General features: G+C 35.8%; 1 protein-coding gene across 4 annotated transcripts in view; it reads right to left on the bottom strand.

Annotated features, from left to right (window-relative positions):
• tecrl2a (trans-2,3-enoyl-CoA reductase-like 2a) overlaps nt 1–14,844 on the bottom strand; it is a 53,868-nt gene extending 39,024 nt beyond the window's left edge. The window contains exons 1-4 of one of the 4 annotated variants that reach the window (XM_088071925.1): nt 14,766–14,844; nt 13,933–14,002; nt 13,682–13,713; nt 8,237–8,287 (exon numbers count right to left, since the gene is read on the bottom strand). Coding sequence is in view for 1 of the 4 variants with exons in the window: in XM_088071924.1 (XP_087928050.1) it covers nt 8,237–8,287; nt 13,235–13,258 (75 nt within the window). In the remaining 3 variants the exon portion in view is untranslated. Of the gene's footprint in view, nt 1–8,236; nt 8,288–13,234; nt 13,530–13,681; nt 13,714–13,932; nt 14,003–14,765 lie in introns of those variants that run through there. The other 3 variants (XM_088071926.1, XM_088071927.1, XM_088071924.1) reach the window with 3 other exon arrangements.
• Nucleotides 14,845–17,371: the final 2,527 nt, after the last annotated feature.

Here is a 17,371-nt window from a genome sequence, read left to right on the forward strand (position 1 = left end):
CCATTCTATGCTATGGCGTGTCTCTGCACGCTATTTTATGCTGTTTTGAGGTGTTTTCAGCTGTTTTTAGGACATGTCATTTTTTGAATTTTTTTCCATACTATAGCCTTGCCTTTTTGGTCATTTTTCAACATGCATTATTATGGTGAATTTGGCTGTTTTTGCACCATTCTATGCTATGGCGTGTCTCTGCACGGTATTTTATGCCTTTTTGAGGTGTTTTGAGCTGTTTTTAGGACATGTCATTTTTTGAATTTTTTTCCATACTATAGCCTTGCCTTTTTGGTCATTTTTTCAACATGCATTATTATGGTGAATTTGGCTGTTTTTGCACCATTCTATGCTATGGCGTGTCTCTGCACGCTATTTTATGCTGTTTTGAGGTGTTTTCAGCTGTTTTTAGGACATGTCATATTTTGAAATTTTTTCCATACTATAGCCTTGCCTTTTCGGTCATTTTTTCAACATGCATTATCATGGTGAATTTGGCACCATTCTATGCTATGGCGTGTCTCTGCACGCTATTTCATGCTCTTTTGAGGTTTTTTCAGCTGTTTTTAGGACATGTCATTTTTTGAAATTTTTTCCATACTATAGCCTTGCCTTTTTGGTCATTTTTCAACATGCATTATTATGGTGTTTTGGCTGTTTTTGCACCATTCTATGCTATGGCGTGTCTCTGCACGCTATTTTATGCTGTTTTGAGGTGTTTTCAGCTGTTTTTAGGACATGTCTTTTTTGATGTTTTTTCCATACTATAGCCTTGCCTTTTCGGTCATTTTTTCAACATGCATTATTATGGTGAATTTGGCTGTTTTTGCACCATTCTATGCTATGGCGTGTCTCTGCACGCTATTTTATGCTGTTTTGAGGTGTTTTCAGCTGTTTTTAGGACATGTCATTTTTTGAAATTTTTTCCATACTATAGCCTTGCCTTTTTGGTCATTTTTTCAACATGCATTATTATGGTGAATTTGGCTGTTTTTGCACCATTCTATGCTATGGCGTGTCTCTGCACGCTATTTTATGCTGTTTTGAGGTGTTTTCAGCTGTTTTTAGGACATGTCATTTTTTGAAATTTTTTCCATACTATAGCCTTGCCTTTTCGGTCATTTTTTCAACATGCATTATCATGGTGAATTTTTGGCTGTTTTGCACCATTCTATGCTATGGCGTGTCTCTGCACGCTATTTTATGCCTTTTTGAGGTGTTTTGAGCTGTTTTTAGGACATGTCATATTTTGAAATTTTTTCCATACTATAGCCTTGCCTTTTTGATCATTTTGTCAACATGCATTATTATGGTGAATTTGGCTGTTTTTGCACCATTCTATGCTATGGCGTGTCTCTGCACGCTATTTTATGCTGTTTTGAGGTGTTTTGAGCTGTTTTTAGGACATGTCATTTTTTGAAATTTTTTCCATACTATAGCCTTGCCTTTTCGGTCATTTTTTCAACATGCATTATTATGGTGTTTTTGGCTGTTTTTGCACCATTCTATGCTATGGCGTGTCTCTGCACGCTATTTTATGCTGTTTTGAGGTGTTTTCAGCTGTTTTTAGGACATGTAATTTTTTAAATTTTTTTCCATACTATAGCCTTGCCTTTTTGGTCATTTTTTTAAACATGCATTATTATGGTGTTTTTGGCTGTTTTTGCACCATTCTATGCTATGGCGTGTCTCTGCACGGTATTTTATGCTTTTTGATGTGTTTTCAGCTGTTTTTAGGACATGTCATTTTTAAATTTTTTCCATACTATAGCCTTGCCTTTTTGGTCATTTTTTTAAACATGCATTATTATGGTGTTTTTGGCTGTTTTTGCACCATTCTATGCTATGGCGTGTCTCTGCACGGTATTTTATGCTGTTTTGAGGTGTTTTCAGCTGTTTTTAGGACATGTAATTTTCTTGAAATTTTTTCCATACTATAGCCTTGCCTTTTTGGTCATTTTTTTAAACATGCATTATTATGGTGAATTTGGCTGTTTTTGCACCATTCTATGCTATGGCGTGTCTCTGCACGGTATTTTATGCTGTTTTGAGGTGTTTTCAGCTGTTTTTAGGACATGTCATATTTTGAAAATTTTTCCATACTATAGCCTTGCCTTTTTGGTCATTTTTTCAACATGCATTATTATGGTGAATTTGGCTGTTTTTGCACCATTCTATGCTATGGCATGTCTCTGCACGCTATTTTATGCTGTCTTGAGGTGTTTTCAGCTGTTTTTAGGACATGTCATTTTTTGAAATTTTTTCCATACTATAGCCTCTCCTTTTTGGTCATTTTTTCAACATGCATTATTATGGTGTTTTTGGCTGTTTTTGCACCATTCTATGCTATGGCGTGTCTCTGCACGGTATTTTATGCCCTTTTGAGGTGTTTTCAGCTGTTTTTAGGACATGTCATTTTTTGAAATTTTTTCCATACTATAGCCTTGCCTTTTTGGTCATTTTTTCAACATGCATTATTATGGTGAATTTGGCTGTTTTTGCACCATTCTATGCTATGGCATGTCTCTGCACGCTATTTTATGCTGTTTTGAGGTGTTTTCAGCTGTTTTTAGGACATGTAATTTTTTGAAATTTTTTCCATACTATAGCCTTGCCTTTTTGGTCATTTTTTTAAACATGCATTATTATGGTGAATTTGGCTGTTTTTGCACCATTCTATGCTATGGCGTGTCTCTGCACGGTATTTTATGCTGTTTTGAGGTGTTTTCAGATGTTTTTAGGACATGTCATTTTTTGAAATTTTTTCCATACTATAGCCTTGCCTTTTCGGTCATTTTTTCAACATGCATTATTATGGTGAATTTGGCTGTTTTTGCACCATTCTATGCTATGGCGTGTTTCTGCACGCTATTTTATGCTATTTTGAGGTGTTTTTAGGACATGTCATATTTTGAAATTTTTTCCATACTATAGCCTTGCCTTTTTGGTCATTTTTTCAACATGCATTATTATGGTGTTTTTGGCTGTTTTTGCACCATTCTATGCTATGGCGTGTCTCTGCACGCTTTTTAATGCTATTTTGAGGTGTTTTGAGCTGTTTTTAGGACATGTCATTTTTTGAAATTTTTTCCATACTATAGCCTTGCCTTTTTGGTCATTTTTTTAAACATGCATTATTATGGTGAATTTGGCTGTTTTTGCACCATTCTATGCTATGGCGTGTCTCTGCACGGTATTTTATGCTGTTTTGAGGTGTTTTCAGCTGTTTTTAGGACATGTCATTTTTTGAAATTTTTTCCATACTATAGCCTTGCCTTTTCGGTCATTTTTTCAACATGCATTATTATGGTGTTTTTGGCTGTTTTTGCACCATTCTATGCTATGGCGTGTCTCTGCACGCTATTTTATGCTGTTTTGAGGTGTTTTCAGCTGTTTTTAGGACATGTAATTTTTTGAAATTTTTTCCATACTATAGCCTTGCCTTTTTGGTCATTTTTTCAACATGCATTATTATAGTGAATTTGGCTGTTTTTGCACCATTCTATGCTATGGCGTGTCTCTGCACGGTATTTTATGCTGTTTTGAGGTGTTTTGAGCTGTTTTTAGGACATGTAATTTTTGAAATTTTTTCCATACTATAGCCTTGCCTTTTCGGTCATTTTTTCAACATGCATTATTATGGTGAATTTGGCTGTTTTTGCACCATTCTATGCTATGGCGTGTCTCTGCACGCTTTTTTATGCTATTTTGAGGTGTTTTCAGCTGTTTTTAGGACATGTAATTTTTTGAAATTTTTTCCATACTATAGCCTTGCCTTTTTGGTCATTTTTTTAAACATGCATTATTATGGTGAATTTGGCTGTTTTTGCACCATTCTATGCTATGGCGTGTCTCTGCACGCTATTTTATGCTGTTTTGAGGTGTTTTCAGCTGTTTTTAGGACATGTCATTTTTTGAAATTTTTTCCATACTATAGCCTTGCCTTTTCGGTCATTTTTTCAAAATGCATTATTATGGTGAATTTGGCTGTTTTTGCACCATTCTATGCTATGGCGTGTTTCTGCACGCTATTTTATGCTGTTTTGAGGTGTTTTTAGGACATGTCATATTTTGAAATTTTTTCCATACTATAGCCTTGCCTTTTCGGTCATTTTTTCAACATGCATTATTATGGTGAATTTGGCTGTTTTTGCACCATTCTATGCTATGGCATGTCTCTGCACGCTATTTTATGCTGTTTTGAGGTGTTTTGAGCTGTTTTTAGGACATGTCATTTTTTGAAATTTTTTCCATACTATAGCCTTGCCTTTTTGGTCATTTTTTCAACATGCATTATTATGGTGTTTTTGGCTGTTTTTGCACCATTCTATGCTATGGCGTGTCTCTGCACGCTATTTTATGCTGTTTTGAGGTGTTTTGAGCTGTTTTTAGGACATGTCATTTTTTGAAATTTTTTCCATACTATAGCCTTGCCTTTTCGGTCATTTTTTCAACATGCATTATTATGGTGAATTTGGCTGTTTTTGCACCATTCTATGCTATGGCGTGTCTCTGCACGGTATTTTATGCTGTTTTGAGGTGTTTTCAGCTGTTTTTAGGACATGTCATTTTTTGAAATTTTTTCCATACTATAGCCTTGCCTTTTCGGTCATTTTTTCAAAATGCATTATTATGGTGTTTTGGGTTGTTTTTGCACCATTCTATGCTATGGCGTGTTTCTGCACGCTATTTTATGCTGTTTTGAGGTGTTTTGAGCTGTTTTTAGGACATGTCATTTTTTGAAATTTTTTCCATACTATAGCCTTGCCTTTTTGGTCATTTTTTCAACATGCATTATTGTGGTGTTTTTGGCTGTTTTTGCACCATTCTATGCTATGGCGTGTCTCTGCACGCTATTTTATGCTGTTTTGAGGTGTTTTCATCTGTTTTTAGGACATGTCATTTTAAAAATTTTTTCCATACTATAGCCTTGCCTTTTTGGTCATTTTTTCAACATGCATTATTATGGTGTTTTTGGCTGTTTTTGCACCATTCTATGCTATGGCGTGTCTCTGCACGCTATTTTATGCTGTTTTGAGGTGTTTTGAGCTGTTTTTAGGACATGTCATTTTTTGAAATTTTTTCCATACTATAGCCTTGCCTTTTTGGTCATTTTTTCAACATGCATTATTATGGTGAATTTGGCTGTTTTTGCACCATTCTATGCTATGGCGTGTCTCTGCACGCTTTTTTATGCTATTTTGAGGTGTTTTGAGCTTTTTTTAGGACATGTCATATTTTGAAATTTTTTCCATACTATAGCTTTGCCTTTTTGGTCATTTTTTTTAAACATGCATTATTATGGTGTTTTTGGCTGTTTTTGCACCATTCTATGCTATGGCGTGTCTCTGCATGCTATTTTATGCTGTTTTGAGCTGTTTTTAGGACATGTCATATTTTGAAAATTTTTCCATAATATAGCCTTGCCTTTTTGGTCATTTTTTCAACATGCATTATTATGGTGGTTTTGGCTGTTTTTGCACCATTCTATGCTATGGCATGTCTCTGCACGGTATTTTATGCTGTTTTGAGGTGTTTTCAGCTGTTTTTAGGACATGTCATTTTTTGAATTTTTTTCCATACTATAGCCTTGCCTTTTCGGTCATTTTTTCAACATGCATTATTATGGTGAATTTGGCTGTTTTTGCACCATTCTATGCTATGGTGTGTCTCTGCACCCTATTTTATGCTTTTTTTAGGTGTTTTCAGCTGTTTTTAGGACATGTCATATTTTGAAATTTTTCCCATACTATAGCCTTGCCTTTTCGGTCATTTTTTCAACATGCATTATTATGGTGTTTTTGGCTGTTTTTGCACCATTCTATGCTATGGCGTATCTCTGCATGCTATTTGATGCTGTTTTGAGGTGTTTTCAGTTGTTTTTAGGACATGACGCTTTTTGAAATTTTTTCCATACTATAGCCTTGCCTTTTTCGTCATTTTTTCAACATGCATTATTATGGTGTTTTTGGCTGTTTTTGCACAATTCTATGCTATGGCGTGTCTCTACACGCTATTTTATGCTGTTTTGAAGGGTTTTCAGTCTTTTTTCAGACATGTAATATTTTGAAATTTTTTCCATACTATAGCCTTGCGTTTTTGGTCATTTTTTCAACATGCATTATTATGATGTTTTTGGCTGTTTTTGCACCATTCTATTCTATGGCGTGTCTCTGCACGCTATTTTATGCTGTTTTGAGGTGCTTTGAGTTGTTTTTAGGACATGTCAATTATTGAAATTTTTTCCATACTATAGCTTTTCCTTTTTGGTCATTTTTCAGCATGCATTATTATGGTGTTTTTATTGTTTTTGCACCATTCTATGCTATGGCGTGTCTCTGCACGCTATTTTATGCTATTTTGAGGTGTTTTGAGTTGTTTTTAGGACATGTCAATTATTGAAATTTTTTCCATACTATAGCCTTGCCTTTTTGTTAATTTTTTCAACATGCATTATTATAGTGTTTTTGGCTGTTTTTACACCATGCTATGCTATGGCGTGTCTCTGCATGCTATTTTATGCTGTTTTGAGGTGTTTTCAGCTGTTTTTAGGACATGTCATTTTTTAAAATTTTTTCCACACTACAGCCTTGCGTTTTTGGTCATTTTTTCGACATGCATTATTATGGTGAATTTGGCTGTTTTTGCACCATTCTATGCTGTGGTGTGTCTCTGCACACTATTTTATGCTGTTTTGAGGTGTCTTTCGGACATGTGGTTTTTAGAATTTTTTCCATACTATAGCCTTGCTTTTTTGGTCATTTTTCCAACATGCATTATTATGGTGTTTTTGGCTGTTTTTGCACCATTCTATGCTATGATGTGTCTCTGCACACTATTTTATGCTGTTTTGAGATATTTTCAGCTGTTTTTAGGACATGTCACATTTTGAATTTTTTTCCATACTATAGCCTTTCCTTTTTGGTCATTTTTTTAACATGCATTATTATGGGGTTTTTTTTGGCTGTTTTTGCACCATTCTATGCTGTGGCCTGTCTCTGCACGGTATTTTATGCTGTTTTGAGCTGTAATGAGATGTTTTTAGGACATGTCTTTATTTGAATTTTTTTCCATACTACAGCTTTGCCTTTTTGGTCATTTTTTCGACATGCATTATTATGGTGTTTTTGGCTGTTTTTGCAGAACATACTAAACGCTAAGGTTTTTATCATGTTTGGATGACATACTATTCTATGATTTTTTTTGTTTTGTTTTGTGATTTGGATGAAGTCCTGCAGTATGACATTTTCATCTCATCTCTCTCATCACTTTCATCATGACATCCCGTGACTTTTGGTTCACATATGATGTTTTTCATGAATTTTGGTCAATTTTTCATGATCTCCATAATTTTTGGTTGACATATTATACTGCAAATTTTTGTATGAATTTTTAATGGCATACTAAACATTAAAGCTCTATATGACTTTTGATGACTTACTGTACTGTGTTTTTTTTTAATGATTTTTTTGCAATACACTGTAATACTCCGTTTTTCATAATTTTTGCATCACCTACTATCCGATGACATTTTTGGCGGTTTTTGGTTGACATACTATGCGATGAAGTTTTTGCCATGATTTTCTTTAGACATACTATACCATGACATTTTTCATGATTTTCTGTCAACATACTATGATATGTTTGTCTGTTTTTATACCATATTGTTACATTTTTTATGACTTTTGGTTGATGCACTATACTTTGAGGTTTATCATGATATTTGGATGGCATACTATAGCGTAATGTCTTTTAATGATTTTTAGATAATAAACTATACTATGTCGTAACTGCTATAGGATTTGTTGTCATACTTTTTTGGATAACATGATATACGATGACTTTTTTATGTGGTTTTAAACAAATGATGTATGATTTTTTTTTGTTATTTTTAAAAACATACTGTTACAGGAGAAAGGTTGGTGTTCCCCTTTTTCAATGTGGTTTCTTGCTTTCCCTATTCTTTGTGCCAATTTAGGTTCGACCCTGCCTGGTCTCTGCAGTGATGAGTGATGGAAAACTCAGATGTCTAATCATCATCAAGAATGTTATGGCTTAATAAGGAGTTGGAACAAGCAAGAATATATCATGGTCAGTGTGTGTGTGTGTGCACCCATACTTCAGCCACCCCTGCATATGTCAGTGCCCCCCTTTGACTGCCCCAGACACAAAACCAGTCTGGGCACATCGCAGTTGAGGGGAAACAAAAGGGTAATTGTGTATTCATGGAAATATGTCAGCTTACCTTATCTAAAAAACAAAGCAGCTCTTTGGTCTTGGCATCCAGGACTCTCACCTGTTAAAAACACAAAGATATACCACCTTTATAACAAAATCACAACACCAGGATAGTAAGTTCCATTTCATTCATGCCTCAGATTCATTCACCAAAAAGTCAACATGTGGTAAATCTACAGATAGTCTAAGGAATCTGTACTCCACCTTAGCAAAAAAAGCTATAGGCAGTAAAAGCTGGACCTACTTTCGCATTTCGAAAAAATCTATAAAGATTGAGCTTGTCCATTTCTAAAAGGCTGGAAATCTTATCTAAATTTGATAAGAAGTAGATGCAATGTATATCTCTGTCAAAGAATATTTCTTTTCTCCTTAGCTGATTAGTGTCATCAACTTTTCTAATTAGCCATCAAGTCTTTATCTTCTTTGAGAAAGCCTCTACATGTTATTCTTATTAAAACACAAAACATTGATGATACTGACACCAATACTGCAATAAAGATATACCAATTTTGCCTCTTAAGAGCATACATGGTTTGAACTACGTTACCCAGAGCAAGCAATAGGGATAATAGGAAATGTGGTCTCAATTTTAAAAATGTCAGCTCAAATCAGAGCCCCTTTGAATAAAAAGGGACGGTTAGAGAGAAAACGGATGCCTGCTTTAATATTTGTTTCAACCTTAAACATATGAATGGAAAAGTAAATGAAAACATAACCATATAGCTAAGTCCAGCTTGCGCTCTTGACAGTGGCCCAGCTGCGAAGTGTATCCAGTTTCCCCAGTAATATAAATCAAATAATGAGACTGGTTGGAATTACTCAGAGAAAAAAGGATCTTGTTGTCCTGCTGCTCTCTTGCACACATCTTTTTCATCTTAATTAGACCATGTCAGTGGTGATGTACAGCATATGCAAGGAGGATGGTGGGTGGCGGCCCACAATTTGCCCTGAAAGCACTCCATTCTGTGCTGCTCAGCAGAGCTGTCCCAGCTAAATTGGTTCCGTTACTGGACAGCGTAATAACTGGCTAATGGATACCTAAAGATTTGCTGAGTGCACAGTTGGGAAAGAAAGAATGAGAATGGGAGAAAGAGAGTGCGCTATACCATCTGCTGTTTGCTTTGCAAAGAACACAAGTTTAGTTGGTTTGATTTATTTTACAATACTCTGTCATTGATTTTTCTGTCAGATGCACAAACAAAAAATTGATTTTGCATTCCTTTGTTTTAAAAAAGTAAATGTCTTTAAACAAATTGCAATCTCCTGTAGTCCTTGCAGCCAGCTAAATCTCCCAACACACTGAGATTTTCACAAAAAAAATAAAGAAAAATAACCTGCAATGCACTTCTAGATTTAAAAATATGAGTATTTCATCTTGTCACACTTTGCAGTGTGTGTTCATGTTTTGCAGGGCATGCTGATGTCTCAGTAAAGGGCATCCTGGGAAATGGGTTTGTTTTGCTTTCCATCTGCTAAACTCCCCAACTGCATTCTGGGGGCGCATGTTGATGCATCTGTGTGTTCACGGAGAGCATCGAGGGTGTCATTAGGGCTGTGTGTTGTAAAACGCTGCGCACTCGGCTGTGCTGTTGTGTCCTTGTAAATCTGATTATCAGACGCCCCTGTCCTCTCATGGGAGCGCAGGGCACTGCTGACAGCACAGGTCATATAGAACATGTGTGTACATGCTTGTGAGGGCTTTGGGGAGGTGAGGGGGATTTAAAGTGGTTTCATATCTCTCTTTGATAATGGATACCAACTGAAGAAGTCTCTCAGCTGTAATAGCTCCACTTAATGTAAAAGCTGATGAATGGCTGATCTTGAACCACAGGATCATTACTTCAAACATCGAGCATGATTCTAATGAAGCTGATTATATGGCTGCCCAGTGTATACAATTGTCCTTTTTGCTTTTACACTCAAACTAGGATTTCTCCTTCAATCAAGGAAAGTTATCGACTAAGCACTCAGCTGACTCTTTGCATGCTGACAATCAACAATTTGCCTAATTTTCCATGAATATCTGTCCCAATAAACTCTAAAATCCTTTCATCATGGCTCAGAAAAAGCATCTTAACCTTGCTTTATCAAAGTGTAATTTTCAAATGCTAATAGCATGAATTAGACATGTGCAAGATCGTGCTCTGAAAGCTGAGGGATGTGTCATGAGTGTTCAAATCCATTTTCAGAGATGGGTATTTAACCTTAAAATATTCTTGCCTGTCTTCAAAGCTTAAAAAGTAGTGCTAATCTTGAGGCAAAGGGGTGAATGAATATTTTACAAAAAGTGTTTACTGGAGAGTGAGGTGAGGAGATTGATAGAGTCATCATGTCTGTCATTCAACACAAAGCTACACGGAGAGAAACCAGTTAGTGTAACTGTTAAGAATGTTTTCATCATATTCAATAGGTGTTATTAGTGGTTATCACTGTCATAGAAAGGTTTAAAAGCTCCTGCTTCAATAAATAGTATGTTTAAAAAGCTATTATCAGCTGTTAAATGACCATGTTTGCTATGCAGCAAGATGTATATGAGTTGACTTTGGTTTCAAAAGTTTGAGGGGATGGTGGTGGTGTGACTTCTATGTAAGAAGCTGCAGACCACCGTTCAAGACCAACAAAAAACGACAACAGTTGTTCATTAGTTAGACATTAAGAAGTTTCTGCCCCTGAATGTGGCTGTTTTATGCCAAAACATAGGTTGCTTTTTGAATTGCATACTTTTTCATCTTACTTTTAGTAGGTGATGTGGCTGGGGCCCTGAACTTTGACCCTCTTGCTCATATTTCCGTTACCAGGGAGATCAAGCAAAACACCATTTGCTGAGCTTGCCAAAAACAGAGGTCAACTTGGAGAGCTTTGCTGTTGTTACTTTGCATTTCTTAACTTTTAAGTTATAACTGTATACATTGTGGATTCCAGCATTTTACAATCAAGACAGTAAAATAAGTATACACAGGCATTTCCCATTCCCATTTTTTTTATTTTTTTATAATCTTCATGATTATTTTGTTCAATTAAACAATCATTCCATTATTGTTAATCTGGTCATCTGTCACTGTAATAGGCTGTCATCCATCCATGTGGCTTCTCACAGATGCCAATCAGCTGTCAGTGAGCTGTCATCTGTTTGTGGCTCAGTGGATGTGTTGTTTCTTCCGCTGTGCAGAGGATTGTGGGTCAGAGAAGCCAGAAAAGCATGTGTATTGGAACATACTAAATCTTATATTGGCATAATTAATAGTATAGTAGCACGGGTATTGAAACACATAGATTATCTTTTCTGAACCAAAGCCAAGCGGGTTTTGTGCCTAAATATAACCAAATATAAGCACTGTAGAAATGTAAAGAAATGTAAAATTTTGCCAATAACCATTTAATAGCTAATAACAGCATTTTGAGCCAGTGTAGCAGGAGCTTTCTAACACATCTATAACCACCTATAATTATGATAGAGTGATGGGTGGTTAGTTCAGCTTGGTGGGTGACAGTTGGCCTGGCTCTGTCCAAAGGTAAAATCTGCCTACTTGCATCTCTAAAACAGGAAGATAGTGTGCCCAGCCAAAAATTAGCCCAGGATATAACCCTCTTATTTTTGCTTTGGTAAAAATATTAAAAAAAAACAAAACAAAAAAAACTGTAACATGTTCAGTGAGCTATAGGCTAAGGTTAGCTTTAGCTGTATATGTAGCGCACATGCATGAGCTGGGTATTCCTTTTCACATTTAACCCTTTGAAACCTGAGCAAAGTGGTTTGATTTCTTTCAAAATCATGGGGAGAACTGAACAAGAAATGGCCCAAAAATTTGCAAAGAAATTAGAAAAAAGTTGCAATAAAATTAACTGAAAATAAGTCTAATTTTATTTTTTCAAACATAATTTCAAATATTAAAAATATATAAATGTTTATATATATTATATATATATATATAGTGTTTGTTTATTTATTTTTTTCTAATAATCAATCCCTCTTTTTTTTTAAACTATTTGTAAGTAATTTACTCATCGCCTTTTACTTATTTCTTGCACTTATTTGTACGAAATACAAATAAGTGCAAAGTTGCCATGTTGGTCACTGCCTTTGTCTGCATGTTATCTAGAGTAATGGAACCAAAATTTGCTTAGTTTTCAAAGGGTCAAATATTTGTGAAAGGTGTCTGAGCAAAGCATAAGAAAACTAATGACAATCCATGTTTCAAATGTCTAAACTTGACATTCATTTGGACATTACACTGACGAGATCAGATCAAAAAGGTACATCTTTCTAATAAATGATTTAAATAGTTGTTATTTTTTATCTTACAGTTACTGAGATCATGGTATGCATCCCAGAGCATGATGTAAATTAGCTTGAATCCATTGTTACTTACAAGACTACGTAAGACAATAGTCAAGGCAAGAAAAAAAACAATAAAATAATCACAGAAATATTTCCAGGTCAATTTGGTTTACACTGACACAGAAACTTTATGAACTCTTCTTACACTTTAAACTTGTTCACTATTTTTGCATTTGCATTTTAGCAAGCAAGACTTCCGTCTTCTATTGCAAGGCTGCTGAGCAGAATGATTGCTTTTCATCACACTGATATTTATTTTAAAAGACATAATTTTAGGTCTTTTAATAACCCGCCATGTGATGTCCTTGCGGGGTCTGATGTGTCAACATGTGAAAGTTTGTTTGCTAGATGGATATTCATAAAAAAAAGGTGAAATGATGCTCCAAGGTAGATGTCTGAGTTTACCTGACACAAGAGTGTCTACAAAAAAGATGTTGCCAAGAATCTGCAATCATTAAAACACTCACGACAAAGAGATTTTAATGTAACCTTGTTATTAATTTCAAAAAATCTATCAATAATCACCCAAAGGGAGTCTCCTCTTCACATGGGGCCTTGCAAAACAAAGTAATCCAAAACTTGTTTCTCTATCTGAAAGTAGCAATAAGAAGATTCTATTTGTGCAAATGCAGGAACATAGCTCAATACCATGCATTTTAGACTTACCTCAAAAAAGGTGGTCCGACTCATAGCGGTGGATTATTATTATGTCCTCTTTGAACAGGATGAAAAAATGACCTTATAAATCAGCATAAACAAATACAATGCACACACACACATTCCTCTCACACACACACACACTGAAGTAGTTCCTCTCCTTTCGAGGACAATCCCTGGACTGACCCCTTAGTCTTCCCAGCCTCCTTTTCTCTCGCTCTCTTTCTCTCTCTCTCTTCCATACACTCTTGCTTTCTCTCTCTTCTCTGAGATAGTGCTGGGACACATAATCACTAGAGGCACTCCAGAAACCATGCACATGCTCTCCCCCCCTGCTTTTCTCCCGTGCTGCTTCCTCCAGCTTTCTCCTCCATCTTTTTTTTTTTTTTTGTATGTGTGTCTTTGGAGAACAGCACTTGGCAGAGTCCAAGTAGGCTCAAGTTAGCAGTTACTCACCTGAGATTGAGGCAGCTGAACAGTGCAAGAATCTAGGAGAATACCAAAGAGGATAACACACTAAGTTGACGCTAAACTTTAAAATCTCTCTAGAAACTAGGAAACTTTAGGAAACATATGCTTTACTGGTGTTATTGCCAGTTTTTAATTTGCAAATAGATTAATCTACTAATGAAAATTCTAAAAACAGAAAATATATGAAGTATGTTAATGTAAATGCCATTCTATTAATGTATTTTTGAACCATGAACCTCCTTCATCCACAGCTGCAGTGCGCAGTTGTGTCAGCAGAAGATGAGCCCACCAGGGCTGGACCGAGCCCTAAAATATCCCACACAAGTAGAGTGGAAGTTATGAGGGTCAAACTGTGCTCTGCATATCTGAAAGTGAAATGTATAGTTTGTTTAGGCGTGCTTTAAGCTCAACTTACAGTATTCACATTATGAAATATGGTAAACTGCATTATAAATGACAAGGATGTCAAATTTCTCTTATTAAAAAGATTAATAGACTGTGTAGAGTGTCTGTGGTATTCATAAAAATGTGCTCTAAAAATTTAATGATGAGCTTATCAGTGTTGTGTATATACTTCACAAGAGCTAACTAGGACTTCAAATCATGCAGATAAACTAGTTTATGTTCATAGTTCAAAATTTGAATTTTGAACTAAATTCACAGTTTGAAAAAAAGATCATTTACAAGCAGACACTCCCCAAGACTGTACTGATGCTTCAGCTCTATGTGGCAAAATTTGTTGCCTATGTGGCTGACATTCAGACTTATTTTTTTTTCAGACCCAGCAGAAACATTTCCGTAAAAATATGATTTGATAAGTGAAATTGAGAAAATCAGATTTTATCTGTTGAAATTTGTTCTGATTTTTACATAAAACTTTAATACAAATATATGTAACCAACACAGTAAAGACACAAAAATGCAGGCTCGACTCAGGAAAAAAATCAGCAAAACAGTCTTAATTCAGGCAAATGGTCAGTACACAAAAGCTCTTTCCACTCAGGCGAAAGTAGAAAGTCCACAAGACAAAAGGCAAGGTCAAACATCCAAAACTGGTCATGAGACTTACTGGAAAACACACGAGGGATAGCTGAACGCTGACACAAAGGACAAGATGAACCAGCAAGGAAGGGAGGAGAACACAAACTAAATACTGGAGGGAGGGGAGATAAGGAGACACAGGTGCAGCAAATCAGGGTGGTGCAGGTAATCACACAGGCAGGAAACACAGGAGGGCAGGAAATGAGAAGACTTGAAGTATCAAAATAAAACAGGAAACAAAAGATTTGAAACACTAGGGAATAGAGATATAAACTAACCACCAGGACAGGGCGTGACAATATGAACTGGCTGCAGCAGCACTGGTAGCTGCATGTTTGAATTGCTAGTTGCACTCGCCACACCGGTGTCATGTTGAAGTCTTTTTGCTTAAACCTAAGTGTGACCATAAGCACATGTTACAATGTGCTCCAGTTATGCGTTGCTATGAGACCAAATGGTGTGATGAAGCCAACAAAACAAAAAAACCCAGAGCATGAGCATTGTTAACATTTGTGATAGTGAACAATACTCACATCCGAATTCATTAGCTGCACACAGACACTTCAGTTCATGGTACAGCACATTCAATAAACACACTCTAATAGCGTGTTCATGCATACCAGTGAAACTGACAAATAGAGTATAAGAATTCTGTCTGTGGGATCACCAAAAACCTTATTACTCACCCCCTGGTGATTATCAGATTTGATAGAAATTGCTTGTGGAATAAAGTGCCAGTTGTTCCTTAAATGTATTTTTGACGAAGTTTTTCTTGCACACCCATACACTGCATTCAGAGACTTTTTACTCTGTACTTCTAAACTTTGTGTTGAGTATGAGAGTAATGGAAGAACATTGTTTTTATTTAACTGAAGGTGAATCCAATCACTTACTTTCTCATTCCAGCAATGTCCCTTCATGACATTTCCAGTGTATTCTCGTGTACAGTGTTTCAATTTGACAGCAAGCAATTATTGATTGATTGTGTCCGTCTTGCTTTTTAGCAGGCTTTACAGTATAATGAATGCTGTAGCAGTAAGTGGTTTTACATCCAGCAGCTTATTATACTTGCTGCTTGATGCAGTATTTATGCCTATTTCAGTATTTTATTTGTACTGAATAGAGGAGGAGGTGAGAACTATGGCCTGCAATTGCATTGTGATGGTTCTTCACGGTGAAATCAAAACATACAGAACATCTTTAGTCTGCCTGATTTAAGAGATTATTCATGGTCAAAAGGATTTACATTAGATTTGTTTAGAAGATATGAATAAACACAAAATGGTTGAAGTTGTTCTGTCTCAGAGACAAAGTGCCATTTCTCCCTGTTGTATGCAGCCTTGGTGAGAAATGTCTCGAAGTTACATTTTATGTTTTTCGTTTTGCCCTGTAGTCTCACATGTGCTTGCTCCCCTTCAAAAATGGATTCAGACAATGAAAATCAAGTTGTTGTGCTGCCTGAGGGGATTCAATTTGAGGAGAAAGAGTAGATACAGAGAAGGACCAGACCCTGAAGGCCTCGGGCAAGTGAAGACCAGGCACGATTCAGTGAAGAATAAGACAGAGAGACAGACAGTAAGTTAGGTGAATGCATAAATCTGCTATTTGAAGTGTCAGGATATAGAAGGAGGATTCTTTGGATACAACTGTGTGCCATAATTATGTGAGAGGAATGATGTCAAAACATGTACACATTTTAACACCTTAGAACCTGGATAGATGTTAGTTTTCTTGTGCTGCAGATGTCTTTTAGCAGCATTTAAGACCTTTGACACTTGGTTTGATTTCTTTTGAAAACATGGAAAAAAGGCCCTGAGCAAATTTGCAAATAATATTGTGCAAAATTATTACCTGAAAATCATCCAGAAAAACAGAAAATGTCCAGAAAACTAATTATTGTAATATTATATTTTATTTAATTACGTATTTTAGTTTTTTTCAGGTCATTTCCTTGTTTGTTTTTTGTTTTGATGTTGTTGTTGTTTTGTTTAAATTTTGTGTGCTAATTTTCAGAAAAAAAATCTCACTTTCACTAACTTTTACTAATTACACACTAATTTTTAGTTGCTCAATCCCGTTTTCCTATGTTCTTGAATGAAATTGGGCCAATTTTTTCAGGTATTAAAGGCTTAATCTCCTCATGCCTCACCTAAAAATATCACAGTAACAGGCATCAGCCTATGCATTTTCAAACAGCCAAAATTATCTTCCTGTGAACTCTGTGTGAAATGAATATAGTAAAATACAAGAGAACTTGTAAATTAGAGATTGTACCCTTTTAAAACAAGACCTCTGTGAAAAAACTTGATAGCAGGTACACCTAGAGGAGTTCAAAAGACACATTTTCTTCTACTTAAATAGCACCTATTTTGCTCATTTTCATGTTCATACTTTTATTTTGGGTTTCTTCTAGAACTTTATCTGATGCTGTTCAATAGCACTTTATTTTTTTTTTATACTGTCTTTGCTGAGTCACCTGTATTAACCCCTGTCTGAAACGCTCTGTTCAGTGGCTGTCTGTTTCAGCCCGCTTCATGAGAAAGGCCAGTCTCCTCTGAGTGGTCAGTGTTTCCCTTCCTTATTCTCATTTTACCACAAATATCAAGTTCTAACAGGAACGCTGTCAGAAAATCT

Source organism: Plectropomus leopardus, chromosome 21, assembly GCF_026936395.1.
Source record: "Plectropomus leopardus strain MGB_pleo_1.0 chromosome 21, ASM2693639v1, whole genome shotgun sequence".
NCBI classification, from domain to species: Eukaryota; Metazoa; Chordata; class Actinopteri; order Perciformes; family Serranidae; genus Plectropomus; species Plectropomus leopardus.